Source organism: Prionailurus bengalensis, chromosome B4 (assembly GCF_016509475.1).
Source record: "Prionailurus bengalensis isolate Pbe53 chromosome B4, Fcat_Pben_1.1_paternal_pri, whole genome shotgun sequence".
NCBI classification, from domain to species: Eukaryota; Metazoa; Chordata; class Mammalia; order Carnivora; family Felidae; genus Prionailurus; species Prionailurus bengalensis.
In genome coordinates this window covers 94,393,019-94,416,194 of record NC_057358.1, presented here as the reverse complement: position 1 = coordinate 94,416,194, position 23,176 = coordinate 94,393,019, and the positions used below count along the sequence as shown (strand labels likewise).

The 23,176-nt window shown below is 38.4% G+C and overlaps 1 protein-coding gene across 6 annotated transcripts in view; it reads right to left on the bottom strand.

Moving 5' to 3' along the window:
• The window catches only part of LOC122474035 (RAB3A interacting protein), a 47,607-nt gene extending 24,822 nt beyond the window's left edge, over window positions 1–22,785 (bottom strand). Inside the window, exons 1-4 of one of the 6 annotated variants that reach the window (XM_043564988.1) lie at window positions 22,239–22,353; window positions 21,392–21,530; window positions 5,439–5,714; window positions 4,462–4,720 (exon numbers count right to left, since the gene is read on the bottom strand). In XM_043564988.1, the coding sequence (XP_043420923.1) occupies window positions 4,462–4,720; window positions 5,439–5,714; window positions 21,392–21,402 (546 nt within the window). In that variant the 5' untranslated portion in view covers window positions 21,403–21,530; window positions 22,239–22,353. Of the gene's footprint in view, window positions 1–4,461; window positions 4,721–5,438; window positions 5,715–21,391; window positions 21,933–22,238; window positions 22,354–22,764 lie in introns of those variants that run through there. The other 5 variants (XM_043564990.1, XM_043564989.1, XM_043564991.1 and 2 more) reach the window with 5 other exon arrangements.
• Between the last annotated feature and the right edge of the window lie 391 nt (window positions 22,786–23,176).

Below are 23,176 nucleotides of genomic sequence, written 5' to 3'. Positions count from 1 at the left end.
ATCTGTTTCTTAAATTCCACATGAGTGAAATCATATATTTGTCTTTCTCTTGTTTTGCTTAGCATAATACAGTATACTCTCACATTGTTGCAAATGGCAAAATTTCATTCTTTTTGATTGCCGCACAGTATTCCCCCACCCACCCACCCACACCTTCTTTATCCGTTCATCAGTCGATGGACACCTGGGCTCTTTCCATATTTTGGCTACTCTTTGACAGTGCTGCTATAAATATTAGGGTGCATATGCCCCTAAGAAACAGCTCTCCTGTATCCCTTGGATACATACCTAGTAGTGCAATTGCTGGGTTGCAGCATAGTTCTATTTTCAATTTTTTGAGGAACTTCCATACGGTTTTCTAGAGTGGCTCACCAGTTGGCATTCCCACCAGCAGTGCAAAAGACATCCTCTTTCTCCACATCCTTGCCAATATCTGTTGTTGCCTGAGTTGTCAAGTTTAGCCATTCTGACAGGTGTGAGGTGGTATCTCATTGTGGTTTTGATTTGTATTTCCCGGATGATGAGTGATGTTGAGCATTTTTTCATGTGTCAACTGACCATCTAGATATCTTCTGTGGTAAACTGTCTATTCATGTCTTTTGCCCATTTCTTTACTGGATTATTTGTTTTTTAGGTGTTGATTTTGATAAGTTCTTTATAGATTTTGGATACTGGCCCTTTATCTGATATGTTGTTTGCAAATATCTTCTCCCATTCTGTCAGTTGCCTTTTACCTTTGCTGATTATTCCTTTTGCAGAAGTTTCCTTTGCCAAAGCTTTTATCTTTATGAGGCCCCAATAGTTCATTTTTGCTTTTGTTTCCCTTGCCTCTGGAGACGTGCCAAGTAAGAAGTTGCTATAGCTGAGGTCAAAGAGGTTTTTGCCTGCTTTCTCCTCTAGGATTTTGATGGCTTCCTGTCTTATGTTTAGGTCTTTCATCCATTTTAAGTTTATTTTTGTGTATGGTGTAAGAAAGTGGTCCAGGCTCATTCTTCTGCATGTTGCTGTCCAGTTTTCCCAGCACCACTTGCTGAAGAGACTGTCTTTATTCCATTTGATATTCTTTTCCTGCTTTGTCAAAGATTAGTTGCCCATACATTTGTGGGTCCATTTCTGTGTTCTCTATTCTGTTCCATTGATTTATGTGTCTGTTCTTATGCTGGTACCATACTGTCTTGATGATTACAGCTTTGTAATACAGCTTGAAGTCCGGAATTATGATGCCTTCAGCTTTGGTTTTCTTTTTCAGGATTGCTTTGGCTATTCAGGGTCTTTTCTGATACCATACAAATTTTAGGACTGTTTGTTCTAGCTTTGTGAAGAATGCTGGCATTATTTTGATAGGAATTGCAGTAAATATGTAGATTGCTTTGGTTAGTACCCAAGAAGCAACATTTAAAAAAGGTAAACCAAAGCCCAACTTCTACTTCAGAATTCCATCAAAACTGCTCTTCAGCAATGACCTACAGAAGGCCAAACAAGTGAACTACCGTATCATTTCTGGCATCTCTGTACCTCAAAATCAATGATCACATTAGTATTCCCCCTACACATGGTATGGATTTGTTGCTGGGAAGTGGTTGCCCAGTAGGGACTACATTTCCTAGCCCACCACACATCTAAGTATCAGCATGAAATTGGTTTGCAATGGAATGTGAGCAAAAGTTGTGTGTGTCACTTCTAAGTCAAGGCTCTTTAGAAGCCAGCATGCCTTCTCCAAGATTTCTTTTCCCCTCATCTCACTGGTTAGATATAGATAATAAAATTCCAAAAGATTACAAACATCCAAGACAAAAGAAAAAGAAGCCCTGAATTATTTCATAAAGATCTGCCTAACAACTATGCACATCTATTCCAGAATGTCGATAAATAAAAATTAACTTCAAGTTACTAAAATTTACGGGTTGCTTATAAGCAGCTAGCATGTCCCTACCTAACAAGTGTCTATTCATACAATGATGTAACTGCATACATATATATACATTCATTTAATCAACAAAACGTATTGAAAACCAATTATGCGTTCAAAATATAATCATGAGCAAAAAACAATTATAGCACAAAGGCAGGAAAAGAAGAGACAGGCAGTACACTTTTGTAAGGTTCTTACATTATATGTGAGATAGTATAACGTCATTAGAAAATAAAGAGGGATAAGTTAATTATGTATATTATAAACCCTAATGCAATTACTGAGTTAGCACAACAAAGATATATACCTAATAAGCCAAAGGAGACAAGATGAAATCAGCAAAAATATGGAATTAATCCAAAAGAAAGCATAAAAGAAGGAAAAAGAAGAAAAAGGAACATATGGAACAAACAGAAAACAAAAACAGTAATGATGGCATATATAAACAAAACCATATTAATATCACATTAAATGTAAATGGTCTAAACTCACCAATTAAAAGGCAAAGATTAACAGAATGGATAAAAAAGCAAAATGATAGCTATATGCCACCTGCAAAAATCTCACTTTATAGAAGAAGATAAAAATAGGTTAAAGGTAAAAAAAATGGAAAAACAGTAACTCTCTGTAGTCTCTTAAAAGAATAATCAGAATAAAGAGAATGGTCGTTGACATAATTTTAATTCACAGGCTGATACAATCAAGAAATATTTTCATATTCAAGACATTTTCAAGACTTAACCTCTAAGTATTAATACTATCTTGTACATTCATAATTCACCATATGTATACATTCACATGTCATTACTATTTCAATTACCTCAACAGGACCTCTAAATACATACAACAAATAAAAGACTTTAAAAGAAATTCTCAACTTGAGCTAAGAAATTAGCAATCTGTTCTCATCAATAAGTAACTACAACATATTCTCAATGATAGATATATATGCTCAATAGTTCAGCTCTACATAAACTGTGATTGCACTTACTACTGTGTATTAAGATAACAGAGTCTGATCCAGATGGCTTCTGCCAAATACAATCACATATCCCTTCCCTTTGGAAAAAAGATAAAAAGGCTACTGATTTTTCTTTTTGATAAAATATATTTAACCAGAAATGTTTTAAAATATCTGTGTGGCTATTTTAGCTATCAGCCATTCACTGAAGCATTCATAAGGAAGCATAAATGTCAGGCATCGTACTGAATTCTGCTAAGCACTAGGGATACAAACAACAATTTACACTCTTAAGAGACAAATCTGGTAGCAAGAGAGAAGGAATATGTGTTTGTGAAATGTCACAACATGCTAAAAATTACACGTTTAAAATATGCCCTATCTTCTCAAGTTTCTAAATGTGAATTGGCCCATTTGACCTAAGTTGTCAAATTTACATAGGAAGTTGTTCATATTATTCCTTTATTGTATTTTTGATGTCTACAGAATCTGTAGTGATATCCCATTTCATTCCTGCTATTAATAATCTGTGTCTTTGTCAGTCTTGTGAGAGGTTTGTCAATTTCATTATTTTTTAAAGAATCAGCACTTTGTTTCATTCATTTTCTCTAGTTTTTCTGTTGTCAATTTCATTGATTTCTGCTCTTATCTTTATTATTTTCTTCCTTCTGCTTGCTCTGCTTTTGCTATTTTTTTCTAGGTTCTTTTTTTATAATTTTTAAAAATGTTTTTATTTATTTTTGAGAGAGAGAGAGAGCGCACACGAGTGGGGGAAGAGCAGGGAGAGAGAGGGAGACAGAATTTGAAGCAGGCTCCAGGCTTTCAGCTGTCAACACAGAGCCCAACATGGGGCTCGAACTCACAAACCGTCAGATCATGACCTGAGCTGAAGTCGGACACTTAACCGACTGAGCCACCCAGGTGCCCCTTTTTTTCTAGGTTCTTAAAGTGAGAGCTTAAGATTGCTGATTTGAGACTTTTTCCTTTTTCTAATTATAAATATTTAGCACTATAAATTTCCCTCTGAAACTTAATTGCAGTCACAGAAAAAGAGCAGGACATAGCCACAAATCTGGGAATAAATAGCAGAAATTTTAAAGATGACCAAATGGGAAACAGAACAAATCACCAAAAAAGGAAAATTCTCCAAGATACAGAAAATATTCAAGCCCAGCTGAATGGCAAAGGGAATTATTACTAAAACAATTCCCGCCCCCCCCCCCCAAAAAATGACTTGGACTAAATGACTTCAAGTGAAGGACCATAAAGTCAACCATATACAAGAAGGGGAAAACCCACACATGGAACATAACCCATCAAATCCGTGTTAATATTAATGTAAGACAGGGAGCAGGCAATGTAGTGGTTTCAGATTCTCATTTCTCCAGTTAGTAATCTTAGATGAGCTTCTTTACTACTACTCCACCAATTTCAGAGATTCCCAGATGCTGCCCAACAGGAGCTGAGGCTACACATATGAGAAGGTAGGTATAAAACTACAATGATTTCATTTGAGTTGCCCCACTTCATGAGTAAACATTAATTTCAAATAGAAAACATGGAAGAATAAAGCATCTTTTCTGCTTACCCTCTGAGCTTTTGCAAGTTCTTCTTTTAATCTTTCATAGCCCTTTTCTCTGACTTCCAAAACAGATGGGCTTCGTAAACGGGACAGACTATCAGTACTCAACCCAAATATATCGTCACTGCCATCACAAGCCTCTGGTATAGTAGCACCCTGTAAAAACTCCCTCTCTGCATTACAGTTGTCCTTTCTCGCAGTTAATTTAGTTAACCCAGCTGTGACTGCAGAGGTAGAACAAGGCGCTGGATCTGTAACATGGATGCTATAAAGGAGAGTTCAGGAAACATCAGCATATGCTCATACAAAACTAGCATAAACACAAAAAGTCTGTAATGGCACTAATATTTAATTAATAGCCTTAGCTTTAAAACTAAGGTAACTTATAAGTTATTTATTAATTTAAAAAATCAGTCAAAGCTAACACATTTCAAGTCTAATAGCCGCATACGGCCAATGGCTAGCACATTTTCATCATCACAAAATTCTATCAGATAGTGCTACTCTAGAACTGGGGTCGGCAAATTAAATGTAGGCTAAATTCAGCCTGCTACCTGTTTTATAAGGCTCACGAACCAAGATTCATTTTTACATTCTCAAATGGTTGGGGGGAAAAAATCAAAATAAAAATACTTTGTGACATGGGAAAATTATATAAAATTCAAAATTCAGTGTCCATACGTACAGTTTTATTGGAGTTTTTTCATTTATGTACTGTCTGTGGCTGCTTTCACATTTTAAAGGCAGAGCTCAATAGCTGCAACAGAGACTGTATGGCCAGCAAAGCCTAAAATATTTACCACCTGGCCCTTTACATAAAAAGATTGCTGACCCCTGCTCTTCAACATTAACATGTATTGCTCTCTTCGTGGACATGCTTTTATTATTTAAATTTTCTAAAATATTAAAACTGAAAATAAGGCAAACAAGCTGTTATTTGTTTAACATGATACTCCAAAATAAGTATCTTAATGATCTCCTACCTGATACTAGATATTTCTGCACAATTTAAACGTCTGGGGGATGAATACACAGGTTGTGTAGGAAGGTCGGAAACATCTAAGGCATTAGCCTGAATGGGGGCAGAGCACAGAGCTGAAGGATGTGGCCGGTAGATGACACTTGGTGAGGTAGTCTGCTCTTGAGTTCCTGATTCATACACACCAAGAAGGTCTGGAGAAGTAGGTGAAGCAAGGTTTACTTCATGGAAGCCTTCCAAGGGGTCATTAGCCATAGCAAAAGCCTCATCATAAGATAACCTATGTTAAAACAAAAAGCAGAGTTATTTTGATAGTGGCATTTAAAATTATATTAACAAAATAAAACTAAATTAAAATTAAATATATAACTTGTAAAATGTTTTTTTAATGTTTATTTATTTTTGAGAGAGACAGAGCATGCATATAACCAGGGGGTAAAAAGAGAGACACAGTGAGAGAGGGACAGAGAGAAGGACCACACTGCCAGCACAGAGCCCAACACAGGGCTCAAACTAATAAACCATGAGATCATGACCTGAGCCAAAACCAAGAATCAGACGATTAACTGTCTGAGCCACCTAGGCGCCCCTTTATAAAATGTGTTTTTAACAACAGTCCATTATAAAGAATAAACTTCTAATAAAAATACAAAAAAAACCACTATTATCACTTAACATTTATTAAGTGATCTCAGAGCATAAATATTACAAAATACAAACAATCTGATTTGGAATAAACTTGAAAGTTATAGCTAATGTTGTCAAACTGAGTAATTTAATAAGTAACAATGAGGAATAAATAAAAATTCCTTTGATATTTTTAACTTTTCTATCATATGATATTGGTTAGAGTAAATAGAAGATGCAGTAAAGATATGTGTATGTATGTGTATGCATATATATATAAAGATATATATATCTGTATATATCTTTATATATCTATATACATGTATGTATATCTATATACATATCTATATATATCTTTATATATATATATACACACATATATACATATATACTCACACTTAAAATGAGATATATACATTATACTATACAGTTGACCTTTGAACAACACTGTGGTTGGGGCACCAACTGCTGAAAATCCACATGTAACTTTTAACTCCACAACATCTTAACTACTGTTAGCCTCCTCTTGGCCAGAAACCGTAATAACATAAACAGTCAATTAACATATATTTTGTACTTATATGTATTATATATTGTGTTCTTACAATAAAGCTAGAGAAAAGAATATATTAAAACCATAAGGAAAAGAAAATACATTTATAGTACTGTATTGTGTTTATCCAAAAAAAAAAAAACCCACATAAAGTGAACCCGTCCAGTTCAAAGTCATGTTGGTCAAGGATCAACTGATAAATTCAAGTTCAGGTAAGAGCTGCAGAATTTTCATATACCTTTTACCCAGATTATGAAACTGTTAACACTTTGGAACCACTTGAGAATAGGTTTCAGACATGATGCCCATTACTGCTTAATATCTCAATATATGTATCTTAAATGCAAGGACATTTTCCTGTCTAACCACAAAACCATCAAAATCAGGAAATTAACACTGATTGATATTACAATCTATTCAACAGGCCCCAGTCAAGTTTCACTGATTGTCCCAATAATGGCTTTATTTATAGATCCAGGATCCAATCTAGGATAATGTGTTGCATTTCTCTAAGCCTTCAATTTCTCCTGGGGCACCTGGGTGGCACAGCTGGTTAAGCATCGGAGGCTGATTTCTGCTCAGGTCATGATTTCGTGGTTCGTGGGATCAAGCCCCACGTCAAGCTCTGTGCTGACAACTCAGAGCCTGCTTGCGATTCTCTCTCTCCCTCACTCTCTGCACCTTCCCTGCTCTCCCTCTCTCTCAAAATAAATAAACATTAAAAAAAAATTTAAATTTCTCCTCTGATAGGATGAGAATGAGAATGACAACATTGTCTCCATTCTCCAAGGTGCTGTAAGGATTAATGGGGACAATCCAAATAAAGTACTTAGTGGTGTACTATGTACTTGGTACACAGTATGGCCTCAAAAAACATTTGCTACCATAACTGGCCATTAACAATAACATGTATACTTCTGCATCTACATAATCAAAAAATATTTCATATAACCACTCAATTACATCACAAAGTTTACATTAAAACCAAAAACTGTAGCACTCAAATTTTTCACTTGAATGTGAAAGAACTCATAAATCCTTTATTAATTTTCCACTATCTACAGAATACAGTCCAAACTAAACAGCCTGAAAACCAAGTCTTCTATGATCTGAGCCCAACCTCTCTTCCCAATTTTTTCCTTCCTACAATAAAACTTTGATAATCGTGAGTGATACCTTACCAAAATTCTCAAACGCAAGCACCAATGTAGTACTTAATTTCTTCATAAAATACAGAAAATTTCATTAAACTGAAAAATTATACTCTTTTATATCCTTTAAAAAATGTTTGAAAGAAGACAAGTAGAAAACAAAAAGGCCGCAGTAAAATTGACAAAGAAGAGAGGTGACCTAATATAATCTCTCAAAAGTGCAATTGCAACATGTCACAAACCTTCAAAGATATATACGGACAATGAAAGCTATAGCTATTATATCTGCAACTGCCAAATTTCAAATCCAGTGTTTTCTCTGTTGTAGCAAATAATAATTTTAGTCTTCAAAATGAAACTAATTCTTGTTTTTTTCACCCAAAATACTCACTACACCAAATGAAACGTCCTATTAACAAGGAATTTAAAGTGTTTAATACTTATTATTTTTCATCCAAAAGAATATTTTCATTCCTTATTCATAATACATACATTTACCAAACAAACATTAACCCTGAAAATTTCATTTTCATTTGAATACGGTTTACTAATCACACTCACTTTTAAGCAGAAAACAGGTTTTCTCATTAACCTTTCAACATTTTCTCGGTAACCATCTGATACTTTCTTTCAACCATCCCACATACCTTTAATTCATGTCTTTACACCTTGGAAGTTCATGGAATCATAGAATGTGAAAGCATTTGCATTTCTGGAAATGCAACATGGTACAAACCCTACTGAGGAAAATTTGACAATATCTGGCAAAATGACATATTCATTAAACCTATGACCCAACATGCCTACTTTTAGGGCTTTATTCCAAAGATAAACTGGCAGAATAAAAAAGAACAGATAAATGCATAAGGCTAGCAACATTAGCAAAAGTCTTGTTACAGCAAAAGACTGAATGAGCTAATAATGTACATGCTCATAACGAAGCACTATGCAGCTGTAAAAAATAAATAATATCTACATACTGCTATGAGGGGATTTCGAGGCTACAGTAACATTAAAAAACAAAATAAGTAACTATGCACAGGAAGCTACCTTTTACCTAAAAAAGGAGAAAATACAAATTAATTTCTATGTATATATGACATATAGATGTATTACTATGTATACATACTTATATTTTAAAAGTGGAAGGATAGGGGCGCCTGGGTGGCGCAGTCGGTTAAGCGTCCGACTTCAGCCAGGTCACGATCTCGCGGTCCGTGAGTTCGAGCCCTGCGTCGGGCTCTGGGCTGATGGCTCGGAGCCTGGAGCCTGTTTCTGATTCTGTGTCTCCCTCTTTCTCTGCCCCTCCCCCATTCATGCTCTGTCTCTCTCTGTCCCAAAAATAAATAAACGTTGAAAAAAAAAAATTTAAAAAAAAGTGGAAGGATAAACCAAAACCTAATAGAAATGGTTATCTATAGGAAGAGGGAGATAATAGGAAGAGGAGAATAGGCATGAAAACTAGACTTTTCCAAATGGATTTTGCCTTGTATTTGAATTTGACCTTGGAACCACATAAACAAAAAACCAAGATTAAATTTTAAAAAAGAATCTCTAAAAATAAAACAAATGATTCAGGCTATGTACTGAGATGGTAGCTTACCAACATAGAAAAGAGCTACTGCAAATGATTTTAAAACACTAAAACTATACAGAATATATTCTAAAGACAAAAAATGTGAAAAGAGTTATAAACTATTTTCAGTAATCGTATTAGTAATGTTGATATCCCTATTCTGAAACTATTTTATATAATATCAGGCAAATAAGTTATTATGCTAATGTCATTCAGAATTAAGATTTTCAGCACATGAGAAGAGCTATAAATATAAAATCAAAGAAGCAAAAACTCTGAAGTTCTACATTTGAATCAGAAAAATCAGAGAAAAAATTTCTATTGAAACAAAAATTCCTAAATGTATCCACTGAGGTGGTGTAACAACAGTAACCACTCAGGAGCAATGAGTAATGCCCAGAGTAATACCATTTCCTACAAAAAAAGAACGAGGGCTCCTCAGAGGAATGGCTGATTTCCAGGCCAAGGGCAGTAACGTACAAAAAGACCCTGGAACATCCTGTTATACCAGGAAGCAAGAAGGCCATCAAAGACTACTGGAGTGGCATCAAAAGGATTCCCACTCACCAAAGATGAGACAACCTGCACATCAAAAAGATATTATCTGTAAGGAACAAAAACAAAAATATTGTTAAATTTATGAAACTCATGATCATAAATAAAAACAAAATCTCACTGATCCCCTTTGATTGGTGCTAGGGAGCCGATTTATTATTTTGAAAACTGGTAAAATAAAGAATCAGGTACTTACCCTGATTTTCTTGTACATCAGAGAACTAAACAGTTTATGAGAAAACGCTCCTTTTAAAAGAATTCATTTAATAAATATGAATTTGCAATCCTAATAAAATGGGTCTAGGCATCAATAATTAATAGCTATTAAAGCCATAAGGTAAAAAGCTATGTGGGGAACTTTACAGTTAGTGGATCAGAACAACAGGGCCTGAACTCACTGATGACATCTTATCACAAAAAGAAATTAAGACATTATGGGATTATGTGGTGAAGTAAGAAATGGACAGCACCACCATCCATGAAGCATTCTTGCCACCCTCAAAAAAAAAGGGGGGGGATCCCAAACAAATCAAGCCTGGAGGTAGGTCTTCAGTGGTTTGTAGGAAATACAGAAAAGAAACAAACATGTTAAATAACACCACAGGGACAAAACAGCAAAATCTAGACTTTGGGAAACTCTACTAGGCAAACCACCTGGTTTTTTCAATAAAATAGGAAAAAAAAAGGTAGAGGGAACTTACAAATTTAAAAAGAGAATTAACAGATATAACTAAATACAATGTGAGGATCTTGTTTGAATTTTTGAATAAAGCCAACTAGAAAACAAAATTATGACACAAACAAGGAAACTTGAGCACTGGATATTACTAATGTTATGAATTACTGTCAATTTTTAGGGATAATGATATTATGGTTATATAAAAAAAAAATCCTTACCTTTTAGATATATGTACTGAAAATTACTTGGATTTGCTTCAAAATAACCCAGAGGGAGAAGGAGGGAACGGGACTCTGAGCCATCCAACGACCAGTCCCAATCATATAGGATGGTAAGGCAGTTTCTCTCAGAATAGCAGCTAGTATTTTTTGAGCACTTACTAAATATCAAGTGTAGTTCCAGTGCATTTATAAAGACACTGCAGCTTAAGACAGCCAGGACGAAGACCTCCATCTGTTGAACTCCAGACTCCGAGCTCTTAACCACAACATACTACCACCAGTTGAACTGCTTTGCCATTCCAGTGCTGGAATGTTTGAGTAAAAATGTTTCTTATGTTGGAATAAAATCCATCATCCCTGCAACATCCATCTTATTTTTCTGACCTATATACATACTATTTCAGCTATTCTTTCAACAAGTATTTTGAGGGCCTGCTATGTGTCAGGCTCTGGGGAAAGAAGATGAAAAATTGTCTCTGCTCCCAAATAGTCTGAAGAAAGTAGGAGACTGCCAAGTAGAAGCAATGATACAGTGTAATAAATGCCACAGAAGACACAAAGGGTATTAAGAGACCAGAGAGGAGGGGGCAAATGAATCACAAGAAAGACTTCCAGAAAAAGTAAAGCCGAAGAAAAGACCCAAAGAACAAGAAACTAATGAGAAAGATAAAGCTCTTTGAAGGGCTTTTCAGGCATGTCTGAGGTGTGAAAGCAAAGCATTTATGGAGAATACAAATAGACTATAAACTGAAACAAAAGTAACGAACATAAAATGCAAGTCTCAAAGAGAGGCAGGTTTGAATTCACTTCTGTCAAATTATTGGGCCAACCTGTGCCTAGGTTTCTCATCTGGAAATCTGTGTCTGGGTTTTCTACCTTATATGCTGAGAAATAAAAGTACATAACACTTAGGACAGCACCCTTGAGCAGGGCATCTACCTACAAGTTTTAATTCTGGAGGATACATTTAAACTTTGTTTAAATTCAAGTCACTTTTTGAAAAAGATTATTTTAAGATTAAATTCAGTGCCTTTTTCAAGCATATACAATTTCCATAAAATGTAACTTAGCTAGTAATCAGCCACCAATCACACTGGTCTGGAAATCTTTTGCTCTTTAAAATATATGGAAGCTTGGGGCACCTGGGTCGCTCAGTCAGTTAAGCATCCCACTTCAGTTCAGGTCATGAACTCATGGTTCACGAGTTCCAGTCCCACACTGGGCTCACTGCTGACAGTTCAGAGCCTGCTTGGGATTCTCTCTCTCCCTCTCTCTCTGCCCCTCCCTCGCTTGCACCTCTCTCTCTCTCTCTCCCCCTCCCTCCCTCAAAGATAAACATTTAAAGAGGTGCCTGGGTGGCTCAGTTGGTTAAGCAGCCGACTTCGGTTCAGGTCATGATCTCGCAGTTCATGAGTTTGAGCCCAGCGTTGGCCTCTGTGCTGACAGCTCAGAGCCTGGAGGCTGCTTCAGATTCTGTCTCTCCCTCTCTCTCTGCCCCTCTCCCACTCATTCATTCATTCTCTCTCTCTCTCTCTCTCTCTCTCTCTCTCTCTCTCTCCCCTTCTCTCAAAAATAAACAAACATAAAAAATTAAAAATAAATACAAATAAACATTTAAACAAAATAAATAAAATGTATGGAAGCTTTAAGACTTATCTTAAATTCAAAGTTTTTATATGAGTAAAATAAGCTGCTATTTTTAAGCAGTAGTATTCCTTGCATCAAGTAATGAGTAATTCAAAAAAACTAATTTCTTTTGGAGAGTACCCTAATCCATAAACTAAACCTGTTAAGGACCACTACCAATGTATGAAAAAGTCGACATTAAATTCTTATGGGTGAATTACCAACACAGCCTATCTGGTTTATTATTACTCAATTCAAAGCAATAAAGCTGACATTGAATCATAAGGAAAAGTTGACCAAAACAATGTACTTCATTTTTTTTCAAGTTTTTATTTATTTTGAGAGGGAGAGACAGAGAATTCCAAGCAGGCTCCCTACTGTCAGCACAGAACCCAACCTGGGGCTCAAACCCACGAACGGCAAGATCATGACCTGAGCCAAAACCAAGAGCCAGATACTCAACCAACTTAGCCACCAAGGCACCCCAAAACAGTTTATTTCTGATTAGCCATATGTATTTCATGTTATTTCTTCTTTTTAGAAGTCAGTATTATCACAGCTAAAACAGCAGCCAATATTTAAAGTTAACTCTGTGTCAGATATTTTTGCTAAAAAGTTCATATGTATTAACTTATTTAATAAATGCCTAGAAAATTTCCAGTAACTTGTCATAAAAATTCTTTTTTCTATTTAAAGTGAATTTTCTAACTGAAAATAAAAAAACATCCCTAGAATAACTCAAGAAATTAAGATGAATTGCTGCTACAATATTTTCAATTAAAAACTAAAGCACTAAGGGGCGCCTGGGTGGCGCAGTCGGTTAAGCGTCCGACTTCAGCCAGGTCACGATCTCGCGGTCCGGGAGTTCGAGCCCCGCGTCGGGCTCTGGGCTGATGGCTCAGAGCCTGGAGCCTGTTTCCGATTCTGTGTCTCCCTCTTTCTCTGCCCCTCCCCCGTTCATGCTCTGTCTCTCTCTGTCCCAAAAATAAATAAACGTTGAAAAAAAAATTTTATAAAAAAAAAAACTAAAGCACTTGGATAAAATGGATATACATACACAATTTATTTATTTTTTTTTAATTTTTTTTCAACGTTTATTTATTTTTGGGACAGAGAGAGACAGAGCATGAACAGGGGAGGGGCAGAGAGAGAGGGAGACACAGAATCGGAAACAGGCTCCAGGCTCTGAGCCATCAGCCCAGAGCCCGACGCGGGGCTCGAACTCACGGACCGCGAGATCGTGACCTGGTTGAAGTCAGACACTTAACCGACTGCGCCACCTAGGCGCCCCAATACATACACAATTTAAATGAAATCGAGAAACTCAATTTCTATTATAGTCCAAAAGAACAAATAAAATCCATTTTCTCACAAAAAGCATATTCCCCTTATTTGACTTACTTAACAAGAAACAAAAGATTTACCTCTAAGGAAAGAAAACTTTAAGGCTGTAATTTTAATCTTTTTTAGACCAATATCTGAAAATTAAATAATTTTAATTCTATATTTAGTAAAATTCCTCCAAGCTATATGCACCACAGCAGAACAGAAACACCAGTACCTGAAGAAGAAAGTTCAAGTCTTAGCTTTGATCAACCTCTAACTTACACCTGCAAACTTGGGCAGGTGAATTAAACTTCTCTGAGCCCCAATATCTTCATCTATTTAGCGATGGAATTGGAACTAATGATCCTGATTATAAGGTGGTGGGTGAGTGTATCTGTAGGCCACAAGGAAGACCAGATTCTGACTTTCTGATGGGAAGAATTAACCAGTGTTAATCTAATACTTGCCAAATATCAGCACAAACATCATCAAGAGGAAAAAAAACAACGGTTGTTTTGTTTGGTTTAAAAATATTGTTCGGGGCGCCTGGGTGGTTCAGTCGGTTAAGTGTCCGACTTCAGCTCAGGTCATGATCTCACGGTTCGTGAGTTCAAGCCTCACGTCAGGCTCTGTGCTGACAGCTGAGCCTGGAGCCTGTTTCAGATTCTGTGCCTCCCTCTCTCTCTCTGACCCTCCCCCGTTCATGCTCTCTGTCTCAAAAATAAACAAACGTTAAAAAAAAATTTTTAAATATTGTTAAATTATAGGCATACTGTTCTAAATGTTATTCCTCAACAAAGCAAGCATCTATATATTATACTATATATACTGTATATACATACAGAAATGTTTACATCTGTATTATTTTCCTCTTTCAACTTATTGAAAGACTGCTGGAGGATGGAAAGCAGGGAGGAAGGTACAGATGCTTTCAGTAATTCCCAAATGACTCAATTCAGCATGAATTATGGAAGAAACAGCCTGTCGTTAAAAATTAGATTGCTATCTCAACAGTGTATAACGAATTAAAGTGTTACAAATTCCATCAAGTCACTTCCTTAAAAACCACCAATATTTAAATTGCATTTATTAAATACATTTATCCATATATAATATTAGTGTATTTAATAAGTTTTTTTTATCAATTGTGTCTATTCTATTTGGAATGGAAGGATGACTGCCAGCTTCAACTCCTCGGGGCAAATCCTGGCACCAAGTTCTAAGAATGGTGCAATGAAATGGGACTAAAGAGAAGGTGCACAGCCTGTTGTGAGCCACTAAATGATTACCCTGAGGGCTGGGGGAGGGAAGGAAATGTTTCAGGAGAAGTAAAATATAAGTTATAAGTAATATAAGTTATAAAATATAAATAAAATATAACATAAAAAATAAAATTTTAAACCCTGTGTAGGAATTCAATAGGTCGACAAGGCAGGGCAATAATACAGGACAGTCAGGGAATAACAGTCTGGCACTAATGAAACTAACAAAGAAGAGAAGGACAGAACATCAGGCTAGAGAGGCAGATATGTGACTGATCATTAAAAGCTTCATTTAACATGGAAAATGCTGCTTGTAGTTTATCCTGGAGAGATGGTCAGATCTACATTTTACCAAGTGTAGATACACTTTGATGTAGTAAAGATTAGTGCAGTTAGTGTAGATTAGAAAAAATAATTCCCGAGGCAATAAGGACTTTAACTAGAGAGAAGAGACTAGAGGCAACTGGTTAAGAGGTTACTGCAACAGGCTAGCCAAGAGATTACAAAGGTCTGATCTAATGTCAATCTCAATACTTTGATATTGGAAGGAATGGAAGTACACACATATATATATACACACATGAAAAACCTTCAGGACACCTTCATTTGTATTTATATACACATACATGCACATATACATTACACACATATACACCTATACTCTGCATGTGTGATACACACACAAACACATTATATATGTTATTCCAGTTATTCCTCACAGCAACCCTTTGAACTGGTTCTTACTTTTTTAATTTTTTTTAATGTTTATTACTATTTTGAGAGAGAGAGAGAGAGAAAGAGGGAGACACAATCCAAAGCAGGCTCCAGGCTCTGAGCCATCAGCACAGAGCCCCGACGCGGGGCTCAAACTCAGACTGTGAGATCATGACCTGAGCCGAAGTCGGACACTTAACTGACTGACTGAGCCACCCCGGCGCCCCTCGTATCTTTTTTTTTTTTTTTTTTTTTTTTTTTTACAGAAAAAGAACTTGAGGCTCAGAGAGAATAATTAATTTCATCCAGATCAAACATGCCAATAAATAACAGCTAGGATTCAATCCTGGTGTGTCTGATTCTGACACCTGACTCCACTACATCCAAGAATCACTTAAAAGATAAAACTGATGGGGGGCGGGGAGGGAAGGCTAGATTCAGATAAATGGTAGATCAAGACAGATGCACTCTAGGGCAGGTCTCACCCAACCATAAGTAAGTGAACAATCTAAACAAGAACACAGTTTAATCTTGTACTTACTTTTAGAAAGGGAAAACTAAAGTTTCTCTAATGCACAGCTACTAAAATGAGCATTTGCTATTGCGATGTGTTCTTTCTATTCTTTCTTCCCACATTCTCTTTGCTATCACCATTTCCTCCTCTATTTTGCTATGTGGGGTTTAAAATACTTATTTAGCCTCTTATAGAACTTAGGGGAATGAAAGAAGCATATAAATAAAAATAAAGAGACTTGATTTTATTATAGCAGCCTTATTATGTATTCAAAAACGTGTGGATATTTGATACAAAGGAATTATTGTTAATTTATTTTTATTTTTTTTAATATTTATTTTTGAGAGAGAGAGAGAGTACACACATGAGTAGGAGAGGGGCAGAGGAGGAGAGAAAGAGAATACTAAGCAGGCTCTGTGCTGTCACCATAGAGCCCAACACAGGGCTCGAACTCATGAACCATGAGATCATGACCTGAGCTGAAATCAAGAGTAGGATGCTTAATGTACCAAGCCACCCAGACACCCCTATTGTTAATTTTTTTTTAAGTGTGTAACAGTATTGTAGCTAACTGCCCTTCATGCTTTAAAAAAAACATACTGAAATATTTACAGATAAAAGTATACAATGCCTGGAATTTGCTCAAAATAATACAAGAAGGGGAGAAACAGATGTGGCAGGACTGACTCTTCTTGCTGACTACTGGGGTTAAATGACAAGAACTTTGAGATCCATTACATTTTTGCAAGTACTTATTTGAAATTCTCCATTAATTAGAGAGCTTTCAAATTTATTCAAACACTATATAAATAAGGAAAAAGACCAAAACAGTATGTTATTTACATATATATAGATAGATATAGATATAACAGTATGTTATTTATATATAAATAATTTTCTCTCGGGGGCCTGGGTGGCTTAGTCAGTTAAGCGTCTGACCCTTGATCCTGGCTCAGGTCATGCTCTCAAGGTTCATGAGATCGAGACCCAAATGGGGCTCTACGCTGACAGGGGGGAGCCTGCTTGGAATTCTCTCTCTGCCCCTCCCCCACTCGTTCACACACTCTCTCTCAAAACACATAAATAAACTTAAAAAAAAAAAAAAAAAGGAAAGAAAAGGGAAAACAAGTTTTTCTTTCTGATGTCTAGGGATCAAATATAATTCTTTTCCTAACAGGAAATTAATGCACATTTACTTATTGCCTTTTGAATTTATTTTGTTTTCCTTTTTTTGTATTTTACCCTGATGTGTCAACCAGGTGCCCCCAAATACTCAATACTATTATCTGGACACATAAAATTACAATGCACTTAACTGGTTCAAAGCTATCATTTGTATGCTCCTATAAACTTCTAAGGTACTCTCACATTCTTCCATAGATTTCCTTTATACTAGATTGTCAATTCATATATGTAGAATTCTATTAACTTCCATTATGCTTATGTTTACAATCCTGTTAACTACAGAAATTTTCATTCTTTTCCTCTGATCTAAGTAATCTCAGCTTATGGCTATAGCTATCCAATTTTGTGTTGCTGATATTCTAAGATAAATCAAGACTACTATTTCACTTCTTTCTAACCATGACTAGATACAGCTGAAGCTTATGAAACTGCCTCATTTGTTGTAAACTGAAAGGGAAAGCAGAAGAGAAAAACACAGAGCAAGTTAATGCTACCTGTTGGAAGTATCCCTCTCTTCCTCCCCTTAGCCCACACAGTTCTCACTCTGAACACATTTCCATTACTACTGCTAGATGACTTTCAATACATCCCGACATTCTTCCACTGACACCCATCACCAAACACAGCCCAGTACCTACAGGTATACCAGGCCCAGTTCAAACGCTATAAAAGGGCTAGGATAATTTAAGTCCTGCCTTCAAAGCATGTGCACACTAGAGGAAGGGAACTCAAGGTCAACAAAACTTACAGGACAGTATGAATACCAAAACTAATAAATATCAAAATAGAGGCATTTACTCAGTGCTCTGGAATAATAAAAGAGAAAAAAAAAAAGTACTACCTAGCAAAGCTAAGAAGATCAGTAGAGAAAAGGAGAAATTAGCTAGCCAGGAGTTTTCAAAAGTTTTGTTATTTTATTTTTAAATATCAAGTGTACTTAAGTAACTTAGTAACCAAGTTACTATCCTTTATTGAACTATACCTTAACCAAAACTCTACACAAGACAAAGCTTTTACACTTGAAAAGCGTACCTCCTCAGAATATCCTGAAAGCTCTCCCTCATTACCTCAACCAACACACAGTATCTCTACCCACAACTCATCATTTCTCTCCACTCTCCAACTATTCTAGCACTTTGTATTATTTGGCACTCGTTAAAATTACAATGGGGTGCCTGGGTGGCTCAGTCATTAAGCGCCCAACTTTGGCTCAAGTCATGACCTCATGGTTCAGGAGTTTGAGCCCTGCATCCGGCTCTGTGCTAACAGCTCAGAGACTGGAGCCTGCTACAGATTCTGTGTCTCCCTCTCTCTCTGACCCTCCCCTGCTCACACTCTGGCTGTATCTCAAAGAATAAACATTAAAAAAAAAATTACAACAATAACACATATATGAGAAACACAGATGCCTTCTAAATTTTGAGTAACTTATAAAAGCTACAGGAATGATTATAAGCTCTGCCTTTCACACTCCATGAATACTTTCCTTTAACCCCCACGGTGACCTGCAAAGTAGATGCTCAATGAATATCTGATTTAAAAATCTCTGGTGACACATAAAGAATTACTTATTATGCTAAGTATCACATAAAAGCTTAATTAAAACAATTCTTCAGCATGACAACCTACACATGAAGTAGCAGAGCAAAGTGGTTAAGAGCACTGCTCTCAGTGGTTAACGATAAACTGCCTGACTTCTAATCTAGTCCTATCATTTAATTAGCTGTGTGACCTTAAGGAAGCTACATAACCTCTCAGTGTCTCAATCTTCTCAACTATAAAATGGGATAAAGCAGGAGTGCCTGGGTGGCCCAGTCAGTTGAGTGTCCAACCCTTGATTTAGGCTCAGGTCATGATCCCATGAGATCGAGCCCCACATCAGGTTCTTGCTGAGTGTGGAGCCTGCTTGGGATTTTCTCTCTCTCTCTCTCTCTCTCTCTCTCTGTCTGTCTGTCTCTGTCTCTCTCCCTTCCTCCGCCCTTCGTCCTCAGTTGCATGCTCTCTAAAATTAAAAATAAAAATGAAATAAAATGGAATAAAACAGTAGCTAACTCGTAAGTCACTGTAAGAGTAAATGACTTGGTACAGTGTTTATACCAGAACCTGACACAGAGTAAGTTGTAAGTTCAATAATAGTAGTAGCAGTAGTGGTATTGCCATCACCAAAAAACCTGGATACTTTGTAGCCAGAAATTCAAATGATAGTAACACCTTTTATCTGAGGTCTCCTTATAATTACAAAGCTCTTCCACAGAAGATGTAGAAAGGAATGGAAGAGCAAGCATGTTAGGAGTTCCATTAACCCTGGCTCTACCATTAATCATCTACAGGACCACTGACAGCTAAGTACCCACAGGCAAGTTAGTTTGCCTCTCTGAGCCTCAGTTCTCTGATCTGTATAATGTGGTAATACCATCTATACCCCAGGAATGCCCTGAGGACCAAAGGGGTCAAGGTATGTAAATCAACAAGCACAGTGTATGGCCAACTACCAAGCTAATATCTGTTCCTTTCTCCCACTCCCATACCTCACATGGACTATCCCATTTGATTCTCATCCCCCCATTATGATATTCACATCAGGCTGAACGACATTAAAAAGAATCGAGGGGCGTCTGGCTGGCTCAGTTGGAAGAGTATGAAACTCTTGATCTCGGGGTTGTGAGTTTGAGCCCCCAGCTGGGTGTGGAGATTACTTAAGTAAGTAAATTAATAATATATTTAAAAATAAATAAATAGGTAAAAATAGTTGAAAGCTGGCAAATTTACTCTATCCATTTACAAATAGAGAAAATAAGCTCAGAACGGTTAAATGATTTACTCAAGGTCACATGCACGGTAAGTAATGAGGCTAAAGCTTTAAAACAGATTAAAAATTTTTCATTTCGCTAGCTAGCTAACTGGTTAGGTGAGTCCCTCTCAGGAAGGGGGAAAAAAAAAAGGTTTACTAAGTACCATAATACATGCAAAATTACTGTAACCTACAAGTTTTTGTTCTGCCATATTAAAAATTGATGGGGACCTAGATTTCTAAGAAACCTTCCATTGTAAAAATTATCTGTGCAATGTCTATGTATGTGTTGTGGTGAACTAAGGGTTTAAAGAAAATTATAGGAAAAAAATATTAAAGGAAGCATATGCATAACTATACTGATTCAAAAAGTACAACTAGATGTAATTAGAAACCCCTCAAGTAGCTGAACAGCAAATGTCCATCCTAGTGAAAGGGTACAGGTATCTAATACCACAGCAGTATTGTTTGCCAAACACACAAGGAAGAGTTATATTAAAGTGTCCACTTTGGTTAACAAAGGTATGGACTAATATGTAACTTTACTGTAGTGGAAAAACAAAAAAAAAACTCATAAGGCTTTTCTTCCAGTAGTAAGAAATGCACTATTGTAGTACAAATGTAGAACTGCTAAACTAACTTCTATAAATTCTACATGGGCTTTAGGATTAGATCACATAAACCACAGTTGGGATTCAATGTCTGTCCGAACATGAAAAGTCCTATCAAAATGCACAGTACTGGTAAATAAATAACAAATGTTAACAGAACAAGGCGCCATAAACCTGGTGGAATATTTAACAGTATCAAATATTTACTGTGATCAGTCTACAAATCTATTCTGCTTCTTTTCTCCTTGATTTGTCATCCACCATTTTACAAAAACCCTACGGACAACAAAATAAGAAAGAGGATAATGAACAAAAACTGGGTCTTTCAACAGATTTACATAGAACAGTTTTGTTTTAATCCGCTTATGGGTCTCCTCCAATTATGTAATCATTCCACGGCAAAAGATTACGCGGCTTTTTTCCTACACTGAAAGGAAGGAGTTGGAGGGAGACACAGAGGAGTGTGAAACAGGTAGCCTCAAAATAGGCTATATTCCCACGAAACTAAACTGTCTGCTTCTTAGGGACCAGTATGAACTCAGCATTCTTAATTTTCGAGACCTTACCCTTTAGCCATTACAGATTTGTTTTCTTAATCCCATAACAACTGGCAACTCTTCACGTGCTGCAGATTCCACCTAACATCATCACTTCTAGAGTCCATTAGAGCCGGCTGGTCCCAGGGCGGTCAGAGAGTTGTCAACGCTGAAAGGGCAGTGTAATTACAATTACGTCGGTGCAGCTCTTCTCAACTCCCCGAAACAAAAGTCAGGCTGAAATGCGCTGCCACCCTAAGGCGCGCGACTCCGGGCGCTCGCTCCGGTCCCCCAGGTTTCGCCGAAACCCGCCGAGCGTGACCTCTACGCCTCGGCACCGAGCCTCGCTTGTCCTTTTCCACGACCCCAGGTCCAAGCCTACCGCTTCACCCTGCTCCAGGTCTCGCGCAGCGCGGCGCTGCACACTTGTTCGGGGAACTCTCTTAGACCCCCACCCCCTCCGCGACCGCAGGTCCCCAGCTCCCGGCCGCGCGCGCCCCGCCGACAGGTAACCGGGATTCCGGCTCACAGCCGCGGGCGCTCGGGACCGCGCAGTTAATGAGTAACGCGCCCGCGTCCGGGGGGCGGGGGAGGAGCCGCCGCCGCCCGACGCCCCAGCGGCCCTAGACGCCCTGAGGCGCCGCGCCCCCCGCCGCCGCCGCCGCCTCCCCCGGGGTTCTCCGAGCCCGTGTGCCGAGATGGGGGAGCGCGCTTGCCGGGCAGGGGCTGCCGGGCCAGGTCGTCGCGCGCCGCGCCCGCACTTGCACCTGCCACCGCCGCCCCTCCAGGCCGGCTCGCGGGAGAGAGGCGGGCGCGCGGGCGCCGAGGGGGGCGGTGCTCCGCGTCCGGGGCCTCTCCCTCCCGCGGCTGCCCTCACCTGCCGAAACCACCGCGGTCGCTGCCTGCGCTCAGGGGCGCTCGCAGCGCTGTACAGAGCCTGTCCTGAAGCAGCGAGAGGAAGAAGAGGACTGCCGGCCGGTCGACGCCGCTACACTCAACGAAGGTGGGCGCACTGCGCTGGGAGCCGCCGAAGAAGAGCGGGACTGCGCCTGCGCCGGGAGCGGAGCCGGGAGCCGGGAGCGGCCGGGCCCGGTGGAGGGAAGGCGGGGCTGGGGGCGGGGCGGGGGCGGGACTGGCGTGGGGCTGGCGTGGGGCGGGAGGAGTCGACGCGCTCCCGCGCCCCCTGGCGCCAGGCGGGGCTCTTCGCAGGTGCCGAGGAGCGTGCCCCAGGTGCCCCCGCGGGCCCCAGGTGCCTCCGCGGGCGGTTGCCCTGGGAACGAGCACCCGCGGCGCCGAGCCAAGTTTCCCTGCGCTTTATGGGCGCCTCGAGTTAACTTCGTGCTGGACTGTCCAGAAGTCGGGAAATGAACTTTCGATGTGAGTTGAGGACTACTAGAACCAACCTCAAACTTGGCGTCCATATGTATCTTACAGCGTGTGCGTGTGTGTATGAGGGATGGAAGCAGAGGAAGTCTGATAGAACCAGATTCCATCATCTGATCAGTGGCTAGAGCATTCGAGAATGTTCTTTCTGTATCCGCCTTCTCTCATTTTTTGTGTCAACTCTTTTATCAAACTTCCACCGCACTTTGGGTTCTCTGGGTAGGAAAAGTGAAAATACAGAACCAAGCTCCCAAAATCTGATCAGTAAGAAGCGATCGCCATATGTGTCTCTGTGTTTAGTAAAACACATGGAATTTATGTGATAGACATACTGACCAGGACCATCATTCTAAATGTTGATCACATCTGTTAGAGGCAGTAAAGAAGAGTAGATTATGAGTATGACTATAGCAATCAGGATTTCTGGGATTG